Source organism: Coturnix japonica, chromosome 1, assembly GCF_054131305.1.
Source record: "Coturnix japonica strain WE chromosome 1, WE-NBRP24, whole genome shotgun sequence".
NCBI lineage: Eukaryota > Metazoa > Chordata > Aves > Galliformes > Phasianidae > Coturnix > Coturnix japonica.
In genome coordinates, this window is record NC_140663.1 from 6164284 (window position 1) to 6191951 (window position 27668).

The 27668-nt window shown below is 43.4% G+C and overlaps 1 protein-coding gene across 5 annotated transcripts in view; it reads right to left on the bottom strand.

The window, feature by feature from the left end:
• The window catches only part of FRMD4A (FERM domain containing 4A), a 326160-nt gene that overhangs the window by 186394 nt on the left and 112098 nt on the right, over nucleotides 1-27668 (bottom strand). The window contains exon 1 of one of the 5 annotated variants that reach the window (XM_015872815.3): nucleotides 1390-1794. The exons of the other annotated variants lie outside the window; for them this stretch is intronic. Within the exon in view, the coding sequence (XP_015728301.1) occupies nucleotides 1390-1455 (66 nt within the window). The 5' untranslated portion in view covers nucleotides 1456-1794. Of the gene's footprint in view, nucleotides 1-1389; nucleotides 1795-27668 lie in introns of those variants that run through there. 5 annotated transcript variants of the gene reach the window in all.

Genomic DNA, 27668 nt, shown 5'->3' on the forward strand with positions numbered 1-27668 from the left:
GCTACAAATAGCACAAGAGGCCTCATGGTGCCAAGCTTATTCTGAAAGCAACTGCAGTAGCCCAAAGGAAGACCCATCCACTTCCCACACACAATAACTTTCACAGTGTGCTGCTGCCACGAGGTGCAGACATTGCAGCTTTTCTTGCCACAGAGCCTGACACCCTAGTTTTTCTGTAAACAGGGGTTTATACCAGCTTTTTCTCTAGGGTGCATGGTATCCACAGCTGGGGAGAGCAGCTGAATGCGCAAAGGCAATAGGTTTCTGCTATATTCATATCTTACTGCCCTGAGAGCATTTTAGTATTTCATCCTCAACAAAGAGGCTTTGACAATCCCCAGGTGTTTCCCCTACTCCCATCTCAGCAACCTGTAGGAAAGGGGATAGAGCACCTCCCAAAGGGCTGTGTGTGGACAGCAGCATAGAGCAGCCTGTATCCCTACCTTCCCCAGCACAGATGGGCACCTCAGTACCAGCACCACAGGCTGCAAAGCTGCCAAGCTCTCCAGCTCTTTGCTTTTGTGTTTGATGCCTGAGATTCCTCATCAGTAGACCTTGAAATCTGAAGCGTTTCATTTAAAGGATGATTAAATGAGCTCTGTTGAAAATTCAGAATGTCACTTGCCGTCTTATCTTATAATAGCTCAAATTCACTAAATGTGTAGATTACCTTGGAATGACCTTTTCTGAAAGAGATAAATTGCCTGACGAGCCCCTCATCATTGTCTTTCTCCCACAAAACCCCCAAAAGTTCCCAAACACAGCTGTCTCTGGCTATGGCAAAGAACGCCAGGCTGTGTCTGAAAAATCAGGAGTCTGTTTTGAAATGTTTCAGAAATCTTAAGGAACTTCCTTAATGATTTCAAAGAAGCAATTCCAGATTAGCAATACTTTAAAGCGTGTGACATAGCCAGGAGGAACAACCTTTGTGTTTTGAAAACACTTATTGTGCTCGTTCCTTCATCTCTAACTAACCCAAAACTCAGACTACTAAAAGACCATAACCTCACTGCTATCAAAATCCTCAAGCCAGACACTTGATGCTAAGCAATTACACAGCTTAACACTTCTGTCAGTGCACTCCTTTTGTTTCTCCAACTGTTCTGACCCAAACTCTCCCCCTTTACACATGCTTCACCAACACTGCAGGTGATATACAAAACCAGAGCAAAGCATATCCTGCCCTGAATTCATGCTATTCCAGTTTACATGTTGATACTTGCAGTCAAGGCTTTGCTGTACCACAAGTCTTCTAGCACTGCATCCATTGCTAATCAGGAGATGTGAAGGAATTAAGCCAATGCAACCTTAGCACACACCATTAACTTTGTATACTGCCTTCTGGGTTGCTAGCATCCTGCTTTAAATAGGAAATTGTAGCTTACTTACGAACACATCCATTAGTAGGTGCTCCAGCGTCACTTCAATATCCTCTAATTTAGCTGCTAAAGTCATTGTGAAGTCAGAAAAGAGCCCTCAGGAGTCCCAGTCCAAGCTGTGTGTGGCCACAGCTAATTCTTAAGCTGCAGCAAATGAGTTTCGCACAGATAAAGAAAACCCGAGCAATCAAAACACAGCATCTGAGTGCAGATGATGCCTGGACTCAGTGCCGGCTGTCAGTCCTGCTTGCGGGACTGAGGATTATTCCATGTGTGCAAAATGGAAGCAGAAGCTGCAGTGTGTGTGCTGCTTCCTTTTCAGAGCTTCACAGTCAGAAACATGGAGTTATATCTGGGAAACCACAACAGAGGGAGGGAGAGACACACAGAGGGAGAGAGAGGGGAGGAATGGAATAAACCGCTTTTGACGATGACTGATATTTATAGGACTACTTGTTTTTGACTCCAGTCCATTTCTCTGTTCATTTCTGACCTTTCACAAATGGCTCGGCACACTGGAGTGTATTGTAGAGAGGGGGCAGCAGGTCCCGCAGAAGTTGGCTGTGACCAGCACTGGGCCAATTCACACAAGCGCATCATCAATAGCTCTTTGTCAGAGCATATCAGGCTCTGCTCTGTAGCAAGTGACAGGGGAGAGCACAGACGTGTAAAAAACAAGGAAACAAAAGTTGTTTGGATGCTAATTTTTTTTTTTTCTTAAGTATATTAATAGATTCCTTTACCCGCTCCCCAAGGCGTCAGCTACAGTAAGTGCTGTGTGACTGCTGGGGTTGCGTACAAAGGGGAATAACCTCACATAATCCTACAGGGTTGGACCCCATGGACTCCCTGGCACCCCTCTGAGACGTCTTCGCACTGGTCAGCCCCTCAGCTCTGCAGCATCCCCATAGAGGTTGCCGAGCTCTTCTCAGGGCAAGACCCTTCCTTTTATACATTTGTGGGAAATTTAAAGCCTTATCTATGTATTTAGTTGTCTTGCACACATCTGCTCCTACTTAAGTCACTGGAGGAAAGGTGACGTTGCTGTTTGCTGAGCATTTCTCGGCTGCAGCTCTCATTGTACGTGCAGTAGCAGTAAAGTATGGATGGATCTGGATCCCATCGAAGCTAAATCCAGTGGAAATGCTTCAAGGATTTTCATTAATGATGGCCTACAACCAAATAGAACAGAAACCAAGGCAAAAACAAGACAAATACTGGAGGACTTGCTATGGTAAGAAGTGGCACTGAAGTCTCCTAGGATCCTAGACAGGGCCAGCTTCACCAAAGTACCTTCCATGGTATCTGCTTTACTCTGCCAGAGTCTTTTGTATTTGTATAATAAGTACTTGCAGTATGAAATTTCAGAGTGAAATTGTGCGTGTGATGGATTCCAGACACCAGGAAAGAAATCCAAACAACCCACAGAAGGCTGCCCTACAGATTTCAGAAACTGAAGATGAGTATTATTTACAAAGGTGTTAGACGGATGGAGTTGGTGGAGCTTAGGGGGACCTCAAGTCATAAATTCTAACTAAATGCCCTTAGAGTTATAGCTGAAATTACATTTTCAAACATCCAGCATCAGCATCTGAACAGTAGCTGTCTTTGATGGCAGGGTTTTACTAGACAACAACGTGACAGACCATTTGGGACAGGATATGATGGATAGTTCCAATAGCAAAGAAGAGCATGTAATTCATTTTCTGGGTAGACCGGCTTTCATCTACACAAGGCCCTGCATCAGATAATAGGTTGGTTGCACCAGAAATAAACCTGGTACAGAATATGTGCTTGCTGCAGAGCAAGACAGTTCATCATGCACATGCCACCCTTTCATTAAAGATTTGACAAAGTGTCTGTGCTCACCAGTTGGAGCAGAGGGGTGTTTTAATGATCATGAGATATGTTGGATGGGTGTTACACTGGAGGTGGCCAAAACTCAGGGAACCGTAATCAGAGAGTCATAGAATCATTAAAGTTGGAAAGACCAATAAGGTCATCTAGTCTAACCACCAGAAGAAGACCTGACTGCTGGTGAACTTTCATCTCCTCCGACTCATGGAAATTCAGCTATCCTAGGAAGCATCTATAGCTTACACAAAAACCTGCTGGGTGTAAGAACAGTTGGCTGTAATTTAGCAATTCTCCCATCTCTGCCCCACAGCAAGCAGTGCTCAAGCTGCGTAAATATGAGTTAACAGAGGCCCACTAGGACTTAATTATGCATTTATCTGGCCCTAACTGACACTACTGTCCAACCAGTCTGATCACAACAAGAACAGTACTGGAACTGAGGAGTGAGCGATCACTTCTTCCCTTTACACACCCAGCAATGATTGCACAAAGGCTGTGTGTTAAACGCTGAAGTATGAGATTAAATACCTTTTTCTATGGGAACTCTCTGGGCAATAACTCAGAGTGGCCACGTCACTTGTTCCCTTGACTATCCCTGTATCTGTGTTGCATTGGTCACAGAGATAAACAGGAGACATCTTCCAGGGTCAGAACACTGTGTGCACATGACAGATTCTTTGATACCAACACAGGCTCATTTTTCCCCTCACAAAGATGAATTTTAATATTTCAGAACCAATGGAGAAGATAGTGTCAGGCACAAGAAAACATCTTTGGAGGATACATAATGGCTTCCCTGATTGCCAATCTAGAAATGCTTGGCCCTAAAGGCAGCACTGGTGATGACAAGGAGGTAGAAGGGTTTGCAGATTCTTGTCCAGATTAAGATTTAAGTGGCCTGTGATTTCCGTTATCATACAAATAAATATCAGACAGATGATTCTCTCTGAGACATACCAGCTCTTAAGCTCTTCCACTCTTAATATTCAGCATAGCAATTCTTTTGATGATGAGTATTAACTGTCTTTAGAGATGGTCAGAAAATGTGTAGAAGATGAGAAAAAAAGGGATGCTACTCCTCATTCTCATGGATAGCACAAATGAGAACTGGGTCTAAACAGAATGTTTTCACATATAACAAGGATCAGGGACATCTGAATCTATGCTGTTGACTCTCTTCCAACTCTCATTTTAACCTGGCTTACCCCACATGACCTCTCTTATGGAAACAGCCACCAAAATACAATAAACTGAATTTAGCTGAGCTCTCCAGGGATTATTCCTAAACCCTCTGTGCATGCGTGCATGTGTATTATAGGCACACAAAAATGAGATTGTGTGTAATAGTGAGAAGCTCTGACTTAGTCAACTCTTTAATGCAGTAAACCCAAACAGTTTATTAGATAAATCATTATTTCCATCTTTGCTAATGCCTGAGAATTTATTATGTTGCCCTTTGCAAGAATGAGACCTCTTCTATTTAAAGCAGAGTATCCATCTGACAACACATCAGTGTATTTCTGCAGAACAGGATGTTCTTCTCCACCCACATTTTTCTCCTCACTTCCTTCCTAGTTTTCTTCTGCCTTTTGGGAATAAGATACCAGAAAAGAGCTGAAAAATGAAGGCTTTTGGAATATTTTTGCTAAAATGAGATTTTTTTTTCAAAAGTCTTTCAGAATTTTTTCAAAGATGAAATGTTATTCAGGGATATTCACTGGGGCCCAGAATTGTTTTCCTAGGACAATTTCAGGGATGGTGTAGTTGGTTGGTAGGAAGGAGTCATAGTCTTTCAGAGCAAATAGGAGTGATATGCAATGGAAAGTCAGACACAGGCAGGCAAACCATGTTTCTAACTGAAAAGTAAGGAACTTTTTTGAACTCTGCTGTAAATAATCAAGTTTGAAAAAGTCATTTTGGGCTACTACACTTTTCTTTCTCCCCCCCTGTGTTCTCTTCTGTTCAGATCAAATAATATATCTGATGCAACAAAGCATGAATCTATTCTTTCTGGGAATGGTGAAGACAGAGGTCTTGTCCTCTTGGTAAACTTGGAAGACACAGAAACATCAAACTTCTGAAAACCTCCTTCCAGCTTCATCTTTCCTCACACAAAACCCTGGGCATAGGAATGCATCCACCTGATCCTCCAGGTGGACTGCAGTAATTCTCTGGCTCTGTAGCTGATGGTGAATCATAGTATCTTCCAGCTGGCCAAGAGTGCCACCACCTGCCTTCATCATGGTTCAGGGAGCTGTAAGTCAACCTCATCCTTCAGTAATTTTCAGTGTCAGCTGAAGATCTGGGTGATAATTTTTGCAAGGAATGTGTTAACTTAATGCTGCACCAAGGGCTAAAGATCAGCTTCTGGTCCAACCTCAAAACCATGTCCAGGGTGAAATGCAACGGATTCATGTAAAGAAGGAATCTAGCTCTGACTATAATGGTTGGACTAGGTGATATGATGGTCAGACTAGATGATCTTAGTGGTCTGACCTTACTGATTCTTTGATTTATGACTCAATATCTCCAGAAGAGGATTCCTGTGATCCTCAAAACTGTGCAATTAAGACACCAAGGACATGTTCTTTTGAGTTTTTGCAGGCATCTGAGATGGAATACACGCTTCTTTATCTGAGCAATGAGGGAGCACAGTTTTCAGGTGATACGATGATATTCAAGGACAAAGGCCTGCAGCAAGGCATGATGAGTCTAAGTGAATGAGCAATAAGGCAGCAAATTAAATTTAATGTAGCCAAACTTGAAGTAATGTTCTTGGCAGGAAAAATGTACTGAACTTCACGTATAAAATTATGGGTTCTGGGCTCACTCAGGAGAAAGATATTGAGATTATAGTAGTTCTATGAAATGTCAGTTCATTGCTCAGTAGTGGTGGAATAAGCAAATTAAATATTAACAGTTACCAAGGGGCAAGCAGAAGAGGGAATTTTATCATGCCACTGAATAAAACCAGTGTTCACTCACATCTTGAAGAGTATCTACTGATCCCTTTACTCCAGAAATAACACAGTGTTGATAGCGAGAACTCAAGGAAGGGTAATAACCATAATTCAAAGTTAAAAAGAAAAAAGAAAAAAAGAAGTCCATATAGAGAAGTTACTAAGTAAGTAAGATGAACTTTGGTCTGGGAAAACAGAGATACTTGAAGGATAACTGAAGGAGATCTACAGAATGATGGTGAGTGAGGTTCAACATGAGCAAGTGTAGAGTCTTGCAACTGAAACTCTTCTCTAAAAAGTTCTCCATAAAGACCTTTGACCCCAGGAATACAGCAGTGATGCAGATTCCATGATGATGCCAGATATTTAGATATTACTGACAGACTTGCATGGAAGGTCTATGCATGCTCAAGTGGTAGAAGTGGTGGTAACTGGTTGCTGATTAATAGCTTAAGCAACTTACAATTGTGACCTACTGACCAAGAGCTGCTTGTCTCTCTTGTAGCACGTATGGTATTTTAAAAATAAATTATTTCTAAAGAGAGATTTATGCACCTTTATTTCCCTTTATAAGTCTTCTCTTTTTCCTAAAGGGATGGAACTCCATGGAGAGGAATGTACCTTGACTTGTAGCAGTATTGATTCTGTCCATCCTCTCACTCTTAATGGGATGGAGAAGTTATTTCTTGCAGCGGACAGCTTTGCCAGGCCAGGGCTGGCCAGCACCATCAGATGAAGAATGAGTGTGGGAGTCCCATTCCTGACCTCCTGCCCGCAGTGGGATTGACATAACTCCATAACACAGGAAAAATGCCTCTTCCACACGACAACAAGATAAACATTTTGATAAGAAAGTCCCCAGATGGGAAACACCAGCAGCCCTGAGGTATTAAAAAGAAAGGAAAAGATGACTGTAGTCAAGCTGCCCTGGCAGGTTTAGCATCAAGACTCACTCCAACCCATTTACAGCCTTGAGCATGGATGTATATGTTTGTTTTATGAAGCAAGCTTAGTGTCAGTGAGATGGAGTCTGCCTCTGAAGAGTCCCAGGTGCCGTGCAGTGCTCAGCTTTCGTGTTTAAAAATCACAGCTATAATTTCTGTTTTATTGTTGGTGTATTCAACCAGCATCCCATCTCCTTCCTGGGCATGGCTGCTGCTCTCTGTTTTTACTGTCCCCTTCACATTGCTCTCTCCTCTTTGGGTGGTCCTGCTTTCCCTGGAGGCCCACTTTAGCAGAAGTGTAGCAAAGAAGACATTGTTTTGTTTTCATGATCTGAGAGCCCTGAAAGCCTTCCTTTGGCTGGAAGGCATCTGTCTCCTGTCCTTCTCACATCCACTCTCATTTGAAGGCTACTTTTGGGAAGAGAAGGGAAACCTCAGCTTTTCTCTCCGACTTCCCCCAGGGACAAACAAGGCACTGAAGATGGATGACAGTGGTGTCCTTTTATCTTCTACAATTACAAGCTGTGCGAGTGGTACTCATATGGGTCGGGGTTGTGTAAGCCATAGAAATAGGGCTGTGGCCAAAGAGAATGTGGAGAAATGAAGACTCCCATACATACTCAAATCTGTCTCCAGGCCAGCAATGTATGCAACACAATTCATGTAAAACACGAAGAAAATGTCTTCTTTTCTGATTCTACTTATCTCAGCCTCATCGTTCAATGTCCCAATGGATTTTGCCCATAGAGATTGTGGATGCCCCATCTCTGGAGATGTTCAGGGCCAGACTGGAAAACCTAATCTAACACTTGATCTACTGGTTGGAAACCCTGCCCATGGCAGAGAGATTGGAACTGATCTTTGAGGTTCTTTCTGACTCAAGCCATTCTGTGATTCTAGAATCTCCCTTCACTTCACTAAAGCATCACCCATTTGTCTTTGGGCCCTTCCATTTCTGAAGGTGACCTGCTGGGTAAGGCTTCCACAATGATGCCAGTTTCTTAGGAGATTGCTGTGCTATGCATGTGGCCAGAGATGTCCAGATGCCACTGAGTCACAAGATACCATTATTCAGCTTGCTGGGATCCCCCTTCAAGTTCTCTCCTTGATGCAGCAAATCAGCTGCATTATTAAAATGATTAAAAATAGACTGAGCTCACTCGAGCCTGCATCTATAATGGATCAATTGCTTTTTATACATTTTTGTCTCCCTACAGTGCTGCTTTGTCTTGTCACTCGCACTCGTTTGGGTGAGATCTTGAAATAATAGGCACATTCAAGAGATATAAATATAGCTGTTTATTGCCTTAAAATGGGTCTGCAGACAGATCGCAGCCCTGGCTTCAGGTACTTGGCAGTTAAATCTTCTCCCTCTGTCCTCTCTTTCACAGACCTGGATCACATGCTGGACTTTGCATCTTGCTTTATCTTAAGATATAGGCTCTATATCTGCTGCATAAAATTTAGTGCCTTCTAGGCCACTGACTTAATCAGTCTTTGGTGTTAGCTTGGATTTGATTCCAGTATGAAATAGTACAGAGTTAACATTGAAAAGCAGCAGTACAATGAAATAAAAATAAATGTGCTGCATTGTGCAGCTTAACAGGGTGTTAATTTCTTCAGAGCGCATAAATAGGAGGCACAGAGCACATCTGTTTGCTGGCATTGCATTGGGGAAGGGGAAATTTGGAGTTTTGTAACAGGGACAGGCTGAACTTTGTTCCATGTTTTGCAGTGCTTCACAAAGTCTCCTCTGTAGAAAAGCCAGTTAATTACAAACGATATTTACAGTCCCCTTGTGATGCATGCCCATATTTCTGCTGTTAGGATTTCTTCAAAACCTGGCACCACATGAGGCCTTGGGCCCCAGTGAATTATTGTGGTTGGGTTGGAAGGGACCTTAAAGCTCATCCAATTCCCATCACTTGCTGTGGGTTGCTTGCCACCCACCAGCTTAGGCTGCCCAGGGCCTCACCCAACCTGGCCTTGAGCACCTCCAGGAATGGGGCATCCCATCACCATAACTACCCTCTGAGTAAAGAATTTCTCCCTCCTATATGTGCCCTCTTTCTGTGGTCTTAACAGCTGTCCTCTCCATGCCATTGGTGTCCACACAATGCCCTGATGTTTGCAGAGGGATTATATCACCCACCCACCTTTCTGCATGCCCAGGTCTCAACAAGTGATCACGGCACCCAGTGTCCTGTTCTCATTGCCTCCCCTCCTTTCTCCTCCATCTCAGTTTGCACAGGGCTCACAGAAATCACCTCCAGGCAGTGACAGGACACCACCAGTATGACAGCGCGTTTAGCAACATTTGCAATGTTTCCTGCTACATGACATATTTATTTCAGCTTGTAAAGGCTTGATGACTCCAAAAGTACCAATGTCCTCTACTTCTAAAGCATGCACAACATAAAATGTTGTAGAGATGTCTAGAGATGAAGTAGAGCAGGGATTTTAACCCTCTTATTTATGAGACTGCACAGTAAACAGCCAGCGGGTGGGAGAACTTCTCCAGATACAGAATGGGGCATAAACCTGCACTCCTGACCACCATTAGGGATCAGAGAGGATATCTTACAAACCTATTCCTGACAGCTCTCAGCACCCCACTTGAATTTGAAAAGACTTTGTGCATAGAATCATAGGATCACCTAGATTGGAAAAGACCTTCAGCATCAAGTCCAAGCATCATCCTGACCTACAGAATCTCATGACAAAAGCATGTCCACATCCACACGTCTCTTAAATACACCTAGGGATGGAGACTCCACCACCTCCCTGGGCAGCCCACTCCAATGCCTGACCACACAGTCTGTGAAGAAGAGAATGTTCAATATAAACCTCTCCCTGTCACAACTTGAGGCCATTTCTTCACATCCTATCACCTGAGAAAAAGAGACCAACAGCCTCCACACTGCAACCTCCTTTTGGGTAGTTACAGGGAGTGATGGAGTCTCCTTTCAACTCCCTCTCCTCCAGAATAAATAACTCCAGTTCTCAGCTGCAAAGCAACCTCAAAGCAATCATAGCAAAGCAATGTTTCATTTAACCTGGCCAGAGAATGTCCCAGAGGTCTCCACCGCTCTTGGAAGAAGTCCTCACCTCCCCATCCCTCTCTATCCCCTTCCTTCATCCTCAGAGCATTTCAACTTTGGGAGAGTCCACCCACAATTCCAGAAATGAACCCTCTCCCGATTCCCCCCAGCACCAGCATCCACCTTCACCCCCACACTCCCAGCTCACCTTGGGTAGGGGTGTACAGCCCCTGAGCTCAGCTGGCACCCGTGAGTGTCTGCAGAGCCGAGGGAGCTTGCGCCGCATCCTCATGTACTTTTTCATTTCCAACATTTTATCCTCAAACCCTTCTCTCTATTCTTTCTTACATATTGCTACTCAGTGGAAAAAGGACGGCATCTGCTCACAGGAAAAAAAAGATGATGAAAGCTAGAGAAACTCCTTGACACACTCCTTTTGGCTTTATGTGTTTCACTTTGAATTACGGTGCCAAACTAGGAGAATGACACTGCAGACTTCTGAGGCATTAAAAAAACATGAATCAGACCTCAGCAGGATTTTTTTTTCCTTAAAAAAACTAGAAAGTCTCCAAATACAGAATTAAGAAAAAAAAGAAAAGAATACTTTTTGGGTTCTTTCTCTTTGCTCCTAGTCTTGCTATAGTTCTTCATACTCCTTTTCCCAATAATAGTGAAGGACAAAAAATCTTCTGTTTTCTTGCCAAGTCTGGTATTGTCAGGTAATGACATAGTTGGGGGAATCAGGTCTTTAGGAAGGTCTCAGAGACTGTGATATTCCTAGGAATGCCCTTCTCCAAACCATGACTGGCATCCGTAAATGGTCGCTCATTGAGCATCGTGCAGGGGGTTGTTTTGGCTTAAGGAGATCTTGTTTTGTTCTCCGTGGTCAACAGAGATCAACAAGGACTTCTAAAACAAGGCCATTCATCCTGTGGGCATTCAGACATTCTCTCCATGGACTGCTGGAGAGAGCCTCAGCAACTCAGTAGGGTGAATCCCCTCCTCAAAGATTTGGTGAGTGCCAGTTACAAGAGGGAGATGGGAAGGAACACTTTGGCTCTGCCACTCTGCTGTCCTGCCACTGCAGATAGTCCTAAGAAGAGATTTAGTTTTGGAGGAGCCAGAGGACATATTTTTCACGTCCTCTACCATCACAAAGTTCACCAGTTGCAGACCAAAGTGTTGCCAGCGCTTCTATACAACCAAAAGATGCATTAGTTGAATTTCCCATGTTGGTCCAGGAGGAAAACTGGAAGCAACAGAACACTATGATATGGGAAAATGATTTTCTGTTGCAAAGTCTAGAGTTTGGTTTACCACTGGAGATATTATCAGATCATACAAGATAGGCAATGGGGAGATAGTAACACCTCACCTCCAAAAGTGCTTCTGCACTCCTGCATGTCCTCCTCTTACCCAAGTGAGATCTCCAAAATGACCCCAAGGGACAAATAACAGATGAAAAAAAACAAGTTTCTCCTCTCCTCTCTCAGTATTGAAGCGTGGCATAACATGACATAGAAATAGCTTGAAGAGACAACAGTCTCCGTTACAGCAGTGCTTGGCTGAAACAATCAGCAATTCCTCCCCATGCCACAGCTCTATGGGGTGGAATAGAGATGATAAATCTGTCACTGATTATGCTCCATTACATCCTCACAGCACTTCTATGCTGCCTGCAGAGTAGATATTCTTGCTTTGTTTTTAAAGGATTTCAGGTAAAACAGGCAGCCAACATTGCTGGCAGCAGCAACAACCTGGTGCTTCAGTATTTGATCTTTCCCCTATCCACGTACAAATGCTTAGAGGACCAAGAAATCACCACTTTTCTGGTACCTATTAAAAGTGCATGGTGCCTGTGCCCTATGCTCCTTAACAAGAATTTTGCTGCAAAAACAGGATCCAAACCCTGTGGATCAGTGAGTACCTAGTGGAGCCCATCTACTATTTCAGATGAATTCTGAGAGCTCAGCAGTTTGGATGTCACATGTTTCTCTGCAAATTGATGTATCTTCTTCCCTCTTTCCCATGTGAAGCAGCACTCAGACCAAAGGCTCCAACCAAAGTTTTCTGTCCCATAGCTGTCTGCCTGCATGCCAGCTCTGCCTCACTCTCTAAATGTCCTCTAACCACCCAAGAGGAGCCTGAATGCTCCTTGATGAGTTCAACAGGGGACAAATGGAAAGCACTTGCAGGGAGTGCCTCTGGAAATATAGCTAATGCTCGCTCCATGGTGACAGGTTTTGCTCTCCTGGGTAACCCTGACAGATCCATCAGGAGGCACTTAGTTATAAAACCCCAAGACCTCTGCAAAGGAACCCCTGTGTTTATGCTGCTCAGAAATGTCTAGTTAATGTAAAAGTGGGGAGAAAAAAAAAAAGGCAAAAAAAAAAAGGCACCATAATGGGCCTCTTTAGAGGGGTTTTAGGCACTTAGTGGAAAGCAGGAAGCCAAGGTCTGTATAATTAAATTGCTAATCTCTCACCAGATCTGGCAGGCTAGGTTCACTTGTTAAAAACAGGTTTGAGCCCCACAGCAATCTTTGTTTCAATGCTGGGCACAAGCCAATGTCCTTAATTCCTTTAGCCTTGAAGCACTTCCAGTAGTGCTATACTCTTCATCAGAGAGCTGCCCTGTAGTAAAACCCAGACACCAAGTAGAGTCAAGATGACCAACCCATTTGTTAATAAAGAGGCTGCTAAAATGACACACGTGCTATGCCCTCTGGTGTGGTCCTTCTGTGTGAGGATCCCCACCAAACTCAACAGAGAAGCCCAATACATGTGAGGTGCCGTGCACATACCCGTGGAAGGATTGTCTTGCTGTCTCCCTACTTTCGCACAGTTTCTACACTGTAAAATAAATACCAAGAGCCAAATAGATAGGCTGCCCAGGGGAGTGATGGAGTCACCATCACTAGAGGTGTTCAAGAAAAGAGTAGTTATGACACTGAGGGACGAGGCGCTGTGAGCACGGTGGTGATGGGTCAATGGTTGGACCAGATGATACTGGAGGTCTTTCCAAACATTAGTGATTCAATGAAATCATAGAATCACAGAATGGTTTGTGTTGGAAGGGATGTTTAAGATCAACTAGTTCCCACCCCCTGCTACTTCCTCTTGGGAGGGATGTCCCAAGAAGCACAGGCTCACATCACTCACAATTGCTTTTCTGCTCAGGTCTGAGTCCTTGAGAGCTCAGAAAGGCAGAGGGGAAGGCAGGTTACATGGGGTGATTAGAGACCTCTAACAAAAAACATGCAGCAAACAGATGGTGCATGAATAAAACTTGAGAGAAAAACACTCAAAAAACCCAACCTAAGGGTTGGGACTGCATCCTAGGAGGTCCCTGCTGCTTTGGATTGTATCACAAAAGACTTCAGTGCCACCTGAGCCTTCAGCTGAAGCAGTGAGAATCCTGCTTGATGGCTGCAGTGGATGGTTTGGACTACAGTAAAACTACTCAGTCTTTCTTGAAGGCATATGAGACCCTCAAGGACAGTCTCTGTGGTGGTCTTGACATTTGCATCTCCATTGGACTGGCCTTGGGTGTGAATGGAAGGGAACACAAGGAGCATTGCACTTTAGGAAAGAAAATCACCCATTTGTTCTTCTAAACATCTTCCATGTTTCTGATGGCTGTGAACATTAAAATATATATATGGTCTGCTTCATTTCATAAGAATGTTTTGGTTTGCTCTGAGCCAAGCACCAAGAACATTCAAATGTTATTTATGTCACTGAAGCAGTCACCTGTCACTGTCTGAAACAGCATCAAATATTACAGTTTTTTCGTCAAAAAGAGGATGGTGACAAGATGACCACAAGAAATGAAGCTATTGTGGCTTAGCAAATTGCTATTCATTAGCTTGAAATGAAGATACTTGCATGCTTCCAGCACATTTCAATATAAAATAAAACATAGTAATTTTAATTAATTTAATGGCAGTAACTTGCTAATCTGTGATAATTCAGTCATTTGCCTACTGTTCTGCTTATGTAACTGGTTTCACTGGCTGGAGGAATGGACACTTGCACACATGGGCCATTTCCTTTGTAGGTCACCTAGAAAACCACCTTTATGATGTTCTTTAATGCATATATTCTGTAGAAAGGAGATTTACAGGTTTGTGTTTTTTTGGAAGAATAGGCCAGTTTTGATGAATGTTTAATGTGGAGACATTTATGACTTTTTAGTTAAAATCAGGAAGAAAACTTTTCCTTAGCACCCCAGTAGGCAGAGTGCTGAGTGATTGGAGAACAGCAGAAGACACCTTCAGCATTGCTCTCCCACATCTCCAAGGACATACTTCACCACTCACTATTACAATCTACCTTTTTTCCCCTTGTTCTTTCTCCCCTTTTCAACACTTATCTCTCCAGGCTCAAAAAGTCTTTGTTTTTCCCTTCTAGTTGGAAAGGCAACTTCAAAAAATGAAATAGGTTGGGAAAAGACAGCATGTAAGATTGCTCAAGGAAGTTCTTCTCAAGCAGCTTTACACACTCAGCTTCTGAGAACAGCACCAGAGCATAGGGGAGCAACTGGGAAACATGCCCCCACTGTGGAAGCAGGTGCCAGCCTTGGGTTATTTTAACTCTGTCATGTATTTTTGGACAGATCGCACAAAAAGCTGAGAATCTACATTTCCTAAGGACCTCTTTGAGAGCTACGATCACTAAGGACATCGTGAACTGAGACCTGAATGCATTAACAAACCTTCTGGTATAAAAGGCTTCAAAGAAAGTACATGATCTGTGGCTTCCCCTGAAAAATCTACAGAGTTTTTGTGATCTGTGAGTTCCAGATAGGCAGCTGCACCTCATCCAAAGAAGCACAGCCAGAAGAGTTTCTCAAAGGCAGATTAGGTTTCAGCAACTCAGTCAGGCCCTTGGACTGGGTCATCTAAATCACCATTCACACACTTTAGGCATCAAATCAAATACAGATAACTACAGCTGTAGGAACTCTGCATTTGGTAGCTAGAGAAAAATCTCATTGCAGGCTCCAAACCTCATTTTTTGACAGCTGCTGCTCGGAGTTGGTAGTGAAACAGCAACAATAGCCACGTTGGACATGAGCAAGTCAATGTACATGTGCACAAAGAGATATCTGGCTATTCAGCAATGCTCATTATGACCCTGTGAAGCTGTCTGCGTGTCCTTGGGGGCAGCTGTTTCTCAGCTGGGATGTTCCTGCCTGAGAAGCCAATGGCAGCCTGTGGGTGCTCATGGGGGAGCACTGATTTTCCTGGGTTGTCCATGAACCACAGACAGAGGGTGCCAGGGAAGGGCCACACGTGCTACTTTAACAGCTGAGATGTTAAAATCATAGTATAACCAAATTGTGGACCTGAAAAACCTCTGAATTATTTCAGATAATAATTGGAATCAACTTCAGTATTCTTGAATTTACTTATTATTTTTTGCCTTACACATTTCCTCCTCAGAACTAGCTGAGTAAAACACTTCATGTTCCCCTCCCTGCTCAATCCTGGCACTAGGCACAATTCACTACCAACTGTGTACCATTTCAAAGGTGGTTGTACTTCAGAACTAGGGAAGGAGAATGTATCCTCACTGACAAATACAGCATCTTGCATTAAGCCTTAACCATCAGAACGTTTAGGCTGGGAAAGATGATAAAGGGAAGACATGATCAAAGAGTACAAAATCATGAAGGACACAGAGATGGTGAGTAAAGAAGAATTATTATGGTTCTTTTTATTTTTGTTGTTATTTTATTGTATAACACCAGGACTTAGGACTATGCAATGACACTAGGAGCCTGCAGATATAGAAGGAGAAACAACTTTATATCACTAAAATAGGGAAAGGATCACCAGAGGAAGCAACTGAAGCTAATGAAGTATATAGGTTGGAAGTGGAGTTCGGCAAATTGACATAGGAAAAGTCCATAAAGGGTTGTTAAGCATGACAAAGTCAGGAAGTGGCTGAAATAGCGATCCTTGGCTAGGAGAGGATGTGCTGAGGAAGTAGCTCTCCAGACTTGCCTTGTCTTCTCCTTCTTTTACGTGCCTGTGGCTGGATGTTGGGGCAGGTGAACCTTGGTTTGATCAGCAGAGCTGTAACATTACAATACTGGCCATACTATCAGAGAAAGTCCTCTTGAGAGTGATTCAGAGCATGGCTGTAATTCAGCTTCTTCCCTCCCACACCCTCCATGGACTGTAGAGCAATGCAGGTGCAGCATAAAGTACATCAGACACCTGAAATTGCTTAGTTCAAATTTCTTTTTTTTTTGACTGATTTGTAAAATGCAATAGCAAGTCAGGTGTCTGAACCCCACTGCTGTTAAAACTCTTAATTTACTTTGATGTTTTTTACAGTCTCTCCAGGCACCTCCATGAAACCTCTATGAAAATCAGGCCTGAAGTAATCTCTTCCCTTTTATCTCCTGAAGCTCAGATTGTGCTTGCAAAATGCCTTGTGACCCACAGACAGATGCTTCTCCATGCTTGGCAACCACTATTAGCAAGGCCTCTCAAACGTTAGATTGCCTGAAAAATGCATATTTTGTCTGTTGCCAAGAATTATTTCAGTAAGTTTTCGTGTGACAGATCACAGACAGTGAATGCAGACACACTGGTGGCAGCTCCATCAATCTCTGACTTCTAAAGCTGATCCCTATTCCTCTTACCTTCCCCATATCACACAAGCAAGATGATAAAAGAGGAGTCTTCAAGCCTGGCTGGGCAGCTTATGTGTAACCATGCCAGTTTGCAGGCTGAACCACATGCACCAAAACCATAAATCAGCTCCGCAGTGTGAGACTGCTGGAGGAGAACTCTGCTATGTGTATTTGTCACATATCCATGGCTCATTTCAGAGACACCCTGGTGCAATTGGATTTATCAGACAAGCTTGCTGGCTGCACACTTTGGTCACACACCAAAGCGGTAGAAAAAACAAGCAAAGTCCCAGATCAGATCTATGTGCAAAATCTAAATAAGTCTTCTCTACAGTTTTTAATATCCCTGTTACAAAGGTGGAAGAATTTATCTGGTCTGGACAGAAAATTATGTATTTTGCTTAGTTTAGGGCTATGCTTTTCAAAATAAAGAAATAAAATCAAGCTGAATTTTATGACACAGTGGTTTCTTGAGCAATTTAAATGTTGAAATGATGAAAACAAGCTTTTCTGGTTTGTCAAGAAAGAGTGGCTCCCCTTTATGTGTAGCAGAAAATGTTGAATTCACCCTGAGTCTGTGGATAGTTTCAGTTAGCCTGAAACTGCATTTATTAGCAGAGAAGCTATCCATCTGAAAAATGTTATCTAGTTCTACCCCAAATATTCTTCCTGTGGCTTAAAAATGTCCTACTTCTAGACAAAGCTATTGTTCAGCATAGATTTAAACCATTAGGGTTCACTGTCTGGCATAGCATCTCCCAGGGAAAGCAAACCAATTAAGCTGTTCTATTTTGGAGCCTCAGTGCCTGTTTGTGCAGTTATTATGTCATGTGAGAGAATACAGTCTCATAGCCTTTGACAGATATGACTGCACTTCTTATAAGCAAATACCTTGTGTTCAGCATCTTTGAGATAGAAATAGCCACAACAGAGTTTAAGAAAGCAGGAAAAGCCATTTGAAACCAATGGAGCATCTTTCATCCAGGTCTATGTCAAGCGCCTGTATCAAAAGCTCCACCAAAACCTTTCAGGTAGTAAAATATAAGCATGGTTCCTTAGTCCTGTTAATAAGAGGTGACTTCTGGGTTGAAGCACAGGGAACTATGTCCTTTTCAAACTTTTTATTATACAGTACCTCCCTCCATGGGCTGCCCATGGAGCTTATGGATATCCATCCTCAGACATTTCAGAGCCCGACTAGACATGACTCTGAGCATCCTGCCATAGATGACCCTGCTTTGAGCAGGTGGTTGGAAGAGATGATCACCAGAGGTCCCTTCCAGCCTCAGCCATCCTGTGGTTTTGTGATTACATGCACATGTCCTGACCGTGGCTCACAATGACTGTAAGTCACTGTGTGTACAGCTGGTCTCTTAACACATCTGCTCCTGGACCTGTACTTACCCTCGCAGAACCGACAGCTTTCATTTTGCAGGCTGCAAGCTGAGTACATCTATTCATTTTATATTTATTATACCAAGCAGACACAAATACACTGGTCAGATTTACAGATTCAGTGCTTTCCCTTTACCCAGCAAGGCAGATGGACCAGGTTCCCAGCTGCCTCATGCCCCTAGGTGACTCATCTGCATCTGTTAGCTGCTACTGACTCAGATAGAACTTAGGGTGTTGACCTGTACAGTAGAAACCTCTCATTTTCTTAGTCTGCTTCCTCTCAGGGCTATTTTCCAACCATCGTCTCAGGAATGAGGTTAAAAAGGCATGTGCAGGAGCACAAATTTGTAAATATTGACTTCCATATACATTATTTGATTGGCCCTTACAGCAGGGTTGATCTGACTCTCTGGCTGTGGGAACAGCAGGTGGCCTGGCTCAGCCCAGTCTGCACTGAATCTTGGGGATTTATCAGTATTTATTGACTGTACATTATTTATGGAGCTCATATTTTTTTTTCAGCTCTCCAAGACATGTCCTGCAGTGCATGCTCTATGACTCTGAATTATGTTCCCATTATCCTTGTGTGGTTAAGGCAAGCGAGTTGTTTGGTTCTGCCTGAAAAAATAGTTCACATCCCAGCACTTGCTTCTTACTAGAGAAAACTGTCCCTACACATGCTTTATAGAACCCGAACCAAAGGTTACGCCACCAAAAATATCCAGACTGTACTACAGGAGGAAGAGCTGCAGAAAATCCATGAACAACTCAAAAAAGGAATCATAGAATCACAGAATCACCAAGGTTGGAAAAGACCTACAAGATGACCCAGTCCAACCGTCCACCTATCACCAACTGTTCCCACTAAACCATGTCCCTCAATAAAACATCTAAATGTCCCTCGAACACCTCCAGGATTAGTGACTCCACCAGCTCCCTGGGCAGCCCATTCCACTGCCTGATCACTCTTTGGGAAAAGTAGTATTTCCTAATGTGAACATGAGTTCTTGTTTAGGCAAGAAATTGGACAAGAAATGTCCCTGTTGTAGGTGTTCATTGCAGTGGAGATGGACTAGATGACCTTTAAGACTTCTTTCCAATTCAAACAACTCTACGATTGCATGATTCTCTAAGATGCTCAGGATAGTTCCAGTTTGTATGGAGCTGGATTAACTGGACCAGACTGGCGTGATGGGACAGTACACAGACACAGTGCAGCTATAGCCAAGCTTAAAAGCATCAGATAGCCCTGGCTGCTGCTTTCAGTCATTTCCCTCCACAGCTTAACAATGCCATGGCCTTGTGTTCATCAGGTGCAGAAGCAGTGTATAGATCGCTCTTTGAAGTGCCACAGCAGCTGCAACAGCTTCCTGATAAATTAAAGGAAAATACTTCAATCTCCTGTGTGCTGCTCAAGTGCATACACAGCAATGAATTTTACAGAGCTCAAAATCCCCACACAGATTTCGTGTATTCATTCAAAAGCCTTAGGGAGCACGAGCCCTGCTTTAACAGCATGAACACAAAGAACCTCTTCTTTGGGATGGAGAGTTTCCTTTAACGTGTGAGGGAAACAAAGCCAACACACCACTCATTTGAGCTCTTTCCCTACTGGGACACAGGATTACTCTGCAGCAGTTTGCTAAGTGCTCAGCCTTAAGGTAGAGTGAATTTGAGTATTCAAGGCAGGCAATTCAATAGAGATGGGTAGGCAGCCTCCTCCCTGTACCCAGATGGTACCCATTTGTCCTAGTATCAGCCCTCAGCTGAGTTTGTACCCTAAGATAATTCCATTTTATTTTCCTCTCTTGATGAACCTAGCAGGAAGGCTAATTAAACCCTCTGAACTGTTGCCGTTATTCATCGTTCCCTATAATATAAGCGAACTCACTCTTGCATTTAAGATCAGGTTCCCTACAAATATCTACCCCGTGCCTTCGCCTTCGTGCTCAAAACATTTCACGCAGAAAATGCAATTAATTTCCTTGCAAGAACATCCGAACAGTGCGGTCAAAGTTCTCTGTTAATCCCTGACAGAAATCAACCCTCAGTCTGTGAGCAGAATGTGCACCAGAATTTGGGGAAACAGCACGACCTAGTGTTCCTTCTGCTTCTCGCTGCCTCCTGATGCTGAACGGCACATCTCTACCAATGCTACCCCTGCTGAGCTCCCAGGAACACAAGATTTCTTTCTCCATTCTCAGTTTCTTCTCCCCACTGAAAATCACTACAGTTGGAAAAGACCTCCAAGATCATCTAGTCAAATGATCGACCCACCCCCACCATGCTCACTGACCCATCCCTCAGTGCCACATATATCCTTCTCTTGAACACCTCCAGGGATGGTGACTCCACCACCTCCCTGAGCCAATACTGCACCACTCTTTCTGAGTTTTTCCTAACATCCAACCAGGTTGTCCTCTATGAGTTTATGCCTCTCCACCTCTGGCATATCCTGCTTCTTTGTCCAAACAAGAAAGGTGTTACACAACACTGTGTAGCTTGAACAAATTCAAGATCAACATGGATGTAGGAAAGTCCTCTCGCATTTTGATATTGCCAACCTTGTCTTAAACACTGGTACCAGGGATGTACCAGGGATGTCATATATAAAACGGTCCTTTTCTATACAATGAATTCTACTGAAAGTTGCTTCTCTAGCAAGCCAGTTTAGCTCAGCATCCTTTCAGCTAGAGCCCATCAACCTAAAACTTGGTACACTGGTAGTACATATTTGTAGAGACAGAACTGCCCACGCACCTTCTGTTATGAGCATGACCTCAGGGAAATGATCCAAGCACAAACACCTTGAGGTGAACATGCAAGACTAAGTCTGGATCTGCTCTGCTCTGCTATCACTTATATAGCCAGAAAAAAATAAATAAATAAAAATTGAGTAGTGTACTGAGTAGTTCACAGACCTTAAGACATGCATCTGTTTTTGACCAGGCCTGTTTTTCATCTGTTCTCAAAGATCTGTCCTTCTTAATGCATATCTCTGTGCTGGAACAGCCCACCCGACTGCTGGAGGCTCATGGCTGTGTGCTTTAACTGAAAGGTATTGGATTTGCAAAGCAGCTCTAGCTGTGCAATGCTGCCCTGAGGAAAAGAGTTTCTTTCTGACCTCAGAGGTGATCACTTCTTTATTCCCTGGAGCTGAAGGTGCCCTAGAGTTTTTTGTTGCAGTCAGTGTAATTGTAAATATTATTCAAGGAACTCACACAACAACTCACACAACACATGCTCTTTCTAGATGCTCCCTGACCAACATTTTGATTGGACGTACCATTAGTGAAAAGCCAGATCTCTCTACTGAACAAATTCAGATACACAGGGGGCTGTAAGAAACTGCTTGTGATTTTCTCTCTGGGCAAACTGTATATGGTTTGTGGGCACTGGCAGACCTGGGAAGAAAAGGTCGGGTTGGTTTGCAAATCATCATGGACATAATGATTGCTGTGTTTGTTATTTGGAGAAGGAGCAAACAAGGATAGAGCTAGTATCTGGGCAGGGCTCGCTCAAATACCCTCCAGGGCCACAGGTTTGGCACAGGATATCCCTGCTACACCTTGCATGGCATGGGAGTTGTGAATGATGGAGCTGTGTTATCCAACCCAGCTGCCAATCCTCTGCAAAGGGATGCCAACCCATCTTTGTAGTGGCAAGACTTCATCCTCCATTGTATAAACACAGGAGTGCATAATCAGACCTCAAAGCAAGACACAGCTTGTCCAACCTTTCATCCAGGCTGGAAGCAGCAGTGCTCTGACAGCTCCACAGCACAGAGCCCCGGATGCTGGAGATCTGAGTCAGCCACCAAACTGGAAGAGCGGATGGCCTGGCAGCAGATAAAACGCTAACTCCTTATCTGTTGCCCACACCATCTGGGAACCTCTCTCCTTGCCTTCCCAACCCTAATTATTTTTACTGCTTGATCTCAAGAGGTGTTTATGGCATGAACCACAACCAGGAAAGCCTGCTGTTTCTTGCCCTCTTGCTGGCAGCTGGATTTCAGCCACTTTATTACCATCTTCACCTGTGAATCAGATGATTGCTCATGTGATCCCAGAGTATTAATCCTGCTTGCATCGTTGCAAACATTTGGACATTCCAATTTTAAGGGGATTATATGCAAAGCAGCACAGACATCAACCGTGCCTTTAATGCTTTTCCCTGGTCTCTCATTTCCCTGGGGACAGCTCTTTTATCTCAGGACGCCTTGAAGAGAAATCAGCAATTCAACTACACTATTTTTTTGGCCTTTAATTTCAGATACTTATTCCTGTTTGATCACGTCATGCAGCAACTCACAGGAAAAGAATGAAATTGCTCCCGGTTTCAAATGCCAATTTCTTGCTAAAGCGAAAGCAGGCTGCACTCTTTTGTTTGCTCTATCCTTATTTCACTCACTGCTTCAACCTGTCAGTCTTGAGGTCTGTCCCTCTGAAATACAGACTTCAAGCTATTTTAGCTGTGAGTTCACAGATTCTGACCTGGTTTAGCTTTAATCTCATGCTGAAATCCAACTGATGGGCTTCATTGTAAGAAAGAGCAGAAGAATAAGTCTAGAAGGCAACTTGAGCCTGGTGCTCTAAGCAACCTTCCTGCAGGCCAGACCCTTTGGTACAGATCTTTTCTTATGTTGGTGATGCAGGAATGAGGCTGTAGATCCATGCTATGATAATTAATCCTAAATTAATAAATCTGGAATACTAAATACAAATCAGCTCAAACTTGCCCTCAGCACAAACTGCAGACAAGCATGGAGTCCAGCCATATTCCATCCATCCACATCCTCTAGGGATGGTGATCTGTAAATGCTGAAACCATGTGTTCCCTGAGTCCAAGAAGTTGGCTTTGACTGTTCCAGTGTGAGTCTTAATGTGTGGAGGGAAGGTAGGGGTATGGGTACATAGTTCTGGGCTGGGAGGATGCTCGTGACATATGCTCTGCTCCGTGAGAGAAGCTTAGCCAAGTACAAACCCCATCAAAAGTCTCTGCTGAATCAGGGTCTCAATACTGGAAAAAAACCAAGTTTGTTAATTACTGCTGTTACTGATAAATCTCTAAATGAAGTGAAAATTATAAGGCAAGTAATTTATTTTATGTGCAGATTGTATCTATTTTAATGAGTTCCAAAAATAGAGCTTTAAAGCGGTGGCTTTAAGCTCTGACGTTGCACAGGGTTTTTTCCATGTGAAATTTTCCAGGGTGCTTAGTGACGCTTTCCTTCCCTAGAGATAGAGACTTTTTTGTGTGTTGCCATGCACTGAAGTGTACCCATGGGTTGAAGCTCACTTGACTGGCCAATCAAGAACTTGGGTTGTTCATTGTGGTTCTTCCGATTCAAGCCTACATTCTGCATTGCTAGGAAAAGGGATCGAGTCAGGGTGCAGAGGCACCTGTAGGATGTGAGGCAATTCCATCCCACATCACCAGTTTTCATGTTCTTAAACAGGAGACATACTGCCTCAGTTCCTCAAGCATAAGAAATGGTAGAACACATGACTATGTGACTTGGGCCATTCCCTGACAAAGCACTCAGCTGTACCAGCAATGCTTTGTGCTGCTGATCTGCAGGAGTATGCTCAGTGCAAACTGGTGCAGAATCAGAATAGAATCACAGAATCATTGAATCAACAAGGTTGGAAAAGACCTCTGAAGATCATTCAGTCCACCTGTCACCAATACCTGTCACTTAACTGGAATCATAGAATGTTATGGGCTGGAAAGGACCATAAGGATCATCAAGTCCAACTCCTGGCTCCACACAGGACCACCCAAAAGTCAGAAACCACAAGACTCCCATTAACACTGCCACTTTACAAGGGGCATGGAGATATGTTCAGCCTCAGAGACAGAGCCACTGCTGCCTTGACCCCGCAAGAGAAGACAGCTGTGTAGTTGTAAGGTTGAAGGCTGCTTCTCTACCTCTTGGTGGAAGCTCCCATCAGGTTTGATCCTCAAGAGCTGACGTTACCCTTCTGGAATCAAAGTTCTGGTTGCTGGAAGAGATTGTAGGCAATTTCCTTGGGGCCAGGGGAAGGGGGAAGGGATGCTGTGAGAACTCAGACTGCTGTATCTGCATGGTGCCTGGGGATTTCTGGATGGGCATTCCCCGTGCAACTTCATTAATATAATCAAGGCCAGGACTTATTTTGTGCTCATCCAGTCACTGCAAAGGGACTGATTACAGCCTGCTCTCCTGGGGCACTATTTCAGTCTGGGACTTGATGGTGGAGTATAAATAGCATGGCAGCTTCACTGAGGAGGTATTCCTATGTGACAAAGAAGTTAAAGCCCATGTCGAGGCCTCATTAATTGCTCAAATTATTGCAACTGTTAACAGGGCAGCAAATTATGTCAGAGAGCCTTTTAGTAGTCACACTACTCCTGCTACAAATGATAAAGTCCTGGATTAATACTGACAAAAATAATAACAAGGGGACACATTAATAAAATCGGAATGCTGAGAATAAACACTGAATTAAAAGCAAACAACACCTGAAATATTGACTTTGGCAAAATAAAGTGACTCTAAAAGGAAGCTCAAAACATTACAGAGAGGAGATCAAGAATGGAATTATGCACAAGGCAACTTTGCCAGGCACACTAAGAAGAGAGTTCAGCCCCAGCCATTTGCAGACAAGTTCTGGTGTGCACCAATTCAGCTGCAAAAGTTCTCTCCTGACAGAGCCTATGGAAGGTGAAGGAGAAGAGATCCCAAGAGGAAGACCCCAAGACTTGACTGCTGGAAATACCCTCTCTTGATGATACTCAAATACTAAATATCACCAGCCCATCTATTTCCCCTTGTTGGATGGAATTCTCCTTGTGTTTTCCAGTGGATCAGGATAGTGACAAAGATATTTAGTAACAGTAATACAGTCATTCCCCTTTGGAGGAGCAGGATGGTTTCCCCATTTTATAGTCTTGTAACTGGGATTGTGGGATGAGGAGAGCTCTGCCTGGAAAAACAAGGTTGGAGACAACAACAGGATCTATGCCTGTCAAACTCTATCACTTCTTTTTCCATGGGACAGCCACTTGCTCCTCCATGTTCAGCCAATGATGAATTAAGGTTGGTGTATGCACTATGGATACACAGGGCCTGGCTGATTTCTCTTTCACTGCAGTAAAATCAGGACTAACTTAACAATAGCAACAATGAATTCTGACTTATACTGCATTAGGTCCAATCTAAGTAGAGATTCAATGCCATAGTTGCAGTTTCCCCTCTCTTAGCACTGGAAGGACTGAATTTCCACATCTCATCCCAGGAAGTCTGTCACGAGTGATGAATCCTCTTTTTCCAATTCCCATCACTGCTGGTACCATAAAATACCGGCAGCTCTCCTAATTACATTGTTTTCTTTCATCTATTTTACGTAATCTAATATAAAAGATATCAACAGTAACTTCATCCCACACAGATACATAGAATATCCAAAGTTGGTAAGGACCCATAGGGATCATAGAGTTGAACTTTGGTCTCCACACAGGACAACCCAAAATTCAAATGCATGCCTGAGAGCAGTATACAAATGCAATTCTCTCAGTTCCTGTCACTGTCAATGGGAAGAAGTGATCAGCACTTGCCTCTCTATTCCCCTCATGAGGAAGCTGTAGGGTAGGATTGCTGGGTAGCCCTAGTGGGTGTGCAGAGCATAATGCAAGTTCTGGTTGGAATGCTGTGGGGCTGGACAGGCTTTCCCATGGTGACAGCACTAAGCAACAGGTTCTGATGTCACAAACCACCTCATGATCCTCCATTGCAACGCCCACAGCAGCAGCACCAGAGAGAGGATCAGCTCTTCATCTTCAACTACCCCCCGCTCACTGCAGTGTGAAGAACACGGCCATGGAGGAAGCATGGTCAAGTGCCATCTGACACAGCGTGAGATCTGTTGTGGTCTATGTGATTCCCTGTAAACACATATTCTGCCTCAGCTGCTTCCTTCGCTGGACCAGGAGGGAACTCAGCTCCTTGCTCTGTTGAAGGCTTATGAGTTCCATCAAATCTTCAGTGCAGGTAGATGACTCCCAGCATTTTGAGAATATTGCTAAAACAACTTGAGTTGAGAGTACTGTAGGAAGACAGAGATCTTACACTTGACCTCATCTAGCCTGATCACATGTATGTGAGTAGTAAATGCAAGTAAACCAGCATGGATTGGGAAAATGACCCCTTTGCAAACACTGCAAACTCTGTCTCCAGGACAGACAGACTTGTCTCTTCAGTGATGCTCATGGGAGGTATAAGGTAAGATAGACTGAACTGATATGAAGATCAAGTAGAAGTTCAGGTTGCTTTGTGTTACTCTCACACATTCCTGTAGTGTCACAGCAGGGATAAATCAGAACCTGAGCAATCATGTGGTAGTGAATTCCACTACCAAATCAAGGTGAAAAGCTTTCTTCCACTAAGAAATGCCTCTTTGAGCATTAATCAGATGAGAAGTCTGTCTTTACTTGTTTTGTGCCACCAAGAGACTTGGATCTGGGCTACCAAACATATATGAGCATACTGCCCTAAAGACACTATTACCCAAAGCACAAGTGGCATACGGGATGCACAAGGGATCCAGAGTCTGGGAGAGCCTTTTCATAAACTTACTACTTTGAGGACTCCATCACTTATTTACCTATTTATTTATTTATTATTAGGAATTGGAAAGCAGGGACTTCTGGTTTTGATATATCCCAAATATGGACAAGCTCTACATGAAATCCAGCTTAGTGCCATGGGCAATATGTTCCCATCCTCTGACAGATGACCTCATCCCAAGAACCAGTAGTAACAAATGTATTCTCAAGAGTTAGAGTAAAGCAGAGGCTGACCATATTGGGATGAGGGAGTTTGTAGGTATTCCTTTGGTGTGTGCTGGGGCGATAGACACCGTGATGATATCCTTGTGTACAAACTCACATCTAATAACCTGTGCTCTATTTTATAAATCCTCTACCAAATGGTGATTTTTGGTCTCTGTGGAAGACACTGGAGTCTATAATCTCATTAGCAAGTAGCAGGCTGTGTTTTTGTCTTCCTACATGGCAACCTGAAAGCATTTAGAAAACTGCTGTTCGTAAAGAGGAAAATGAATAGAAGGAAAAAGCTGATATTATCCATTTCTGGATGCTATTCTCAGTTCTCTGCTAGTTTTCCATGGATTCCTTTTTAATTGGGATATTGAAATGCACCACACATCTCTTTGCTTCCTAAACCAGTGCAATCAACAGCTGAAACAATCCTTGCAGCAAAGACCAGTGGATTTGCAATAATTAGCAGCAGTCTTGCAGAAGATGCAACAGTCCACTGCTTGCAGTAACCTTATTTTAACTTACTTAATCTTCTTAGTGAGGTGTAGATTACATTACCTCAAACCAACCTTGAAAGCTCCTAATCAGCCACATCAATAACACAAACATTGCAGGCAATTCACT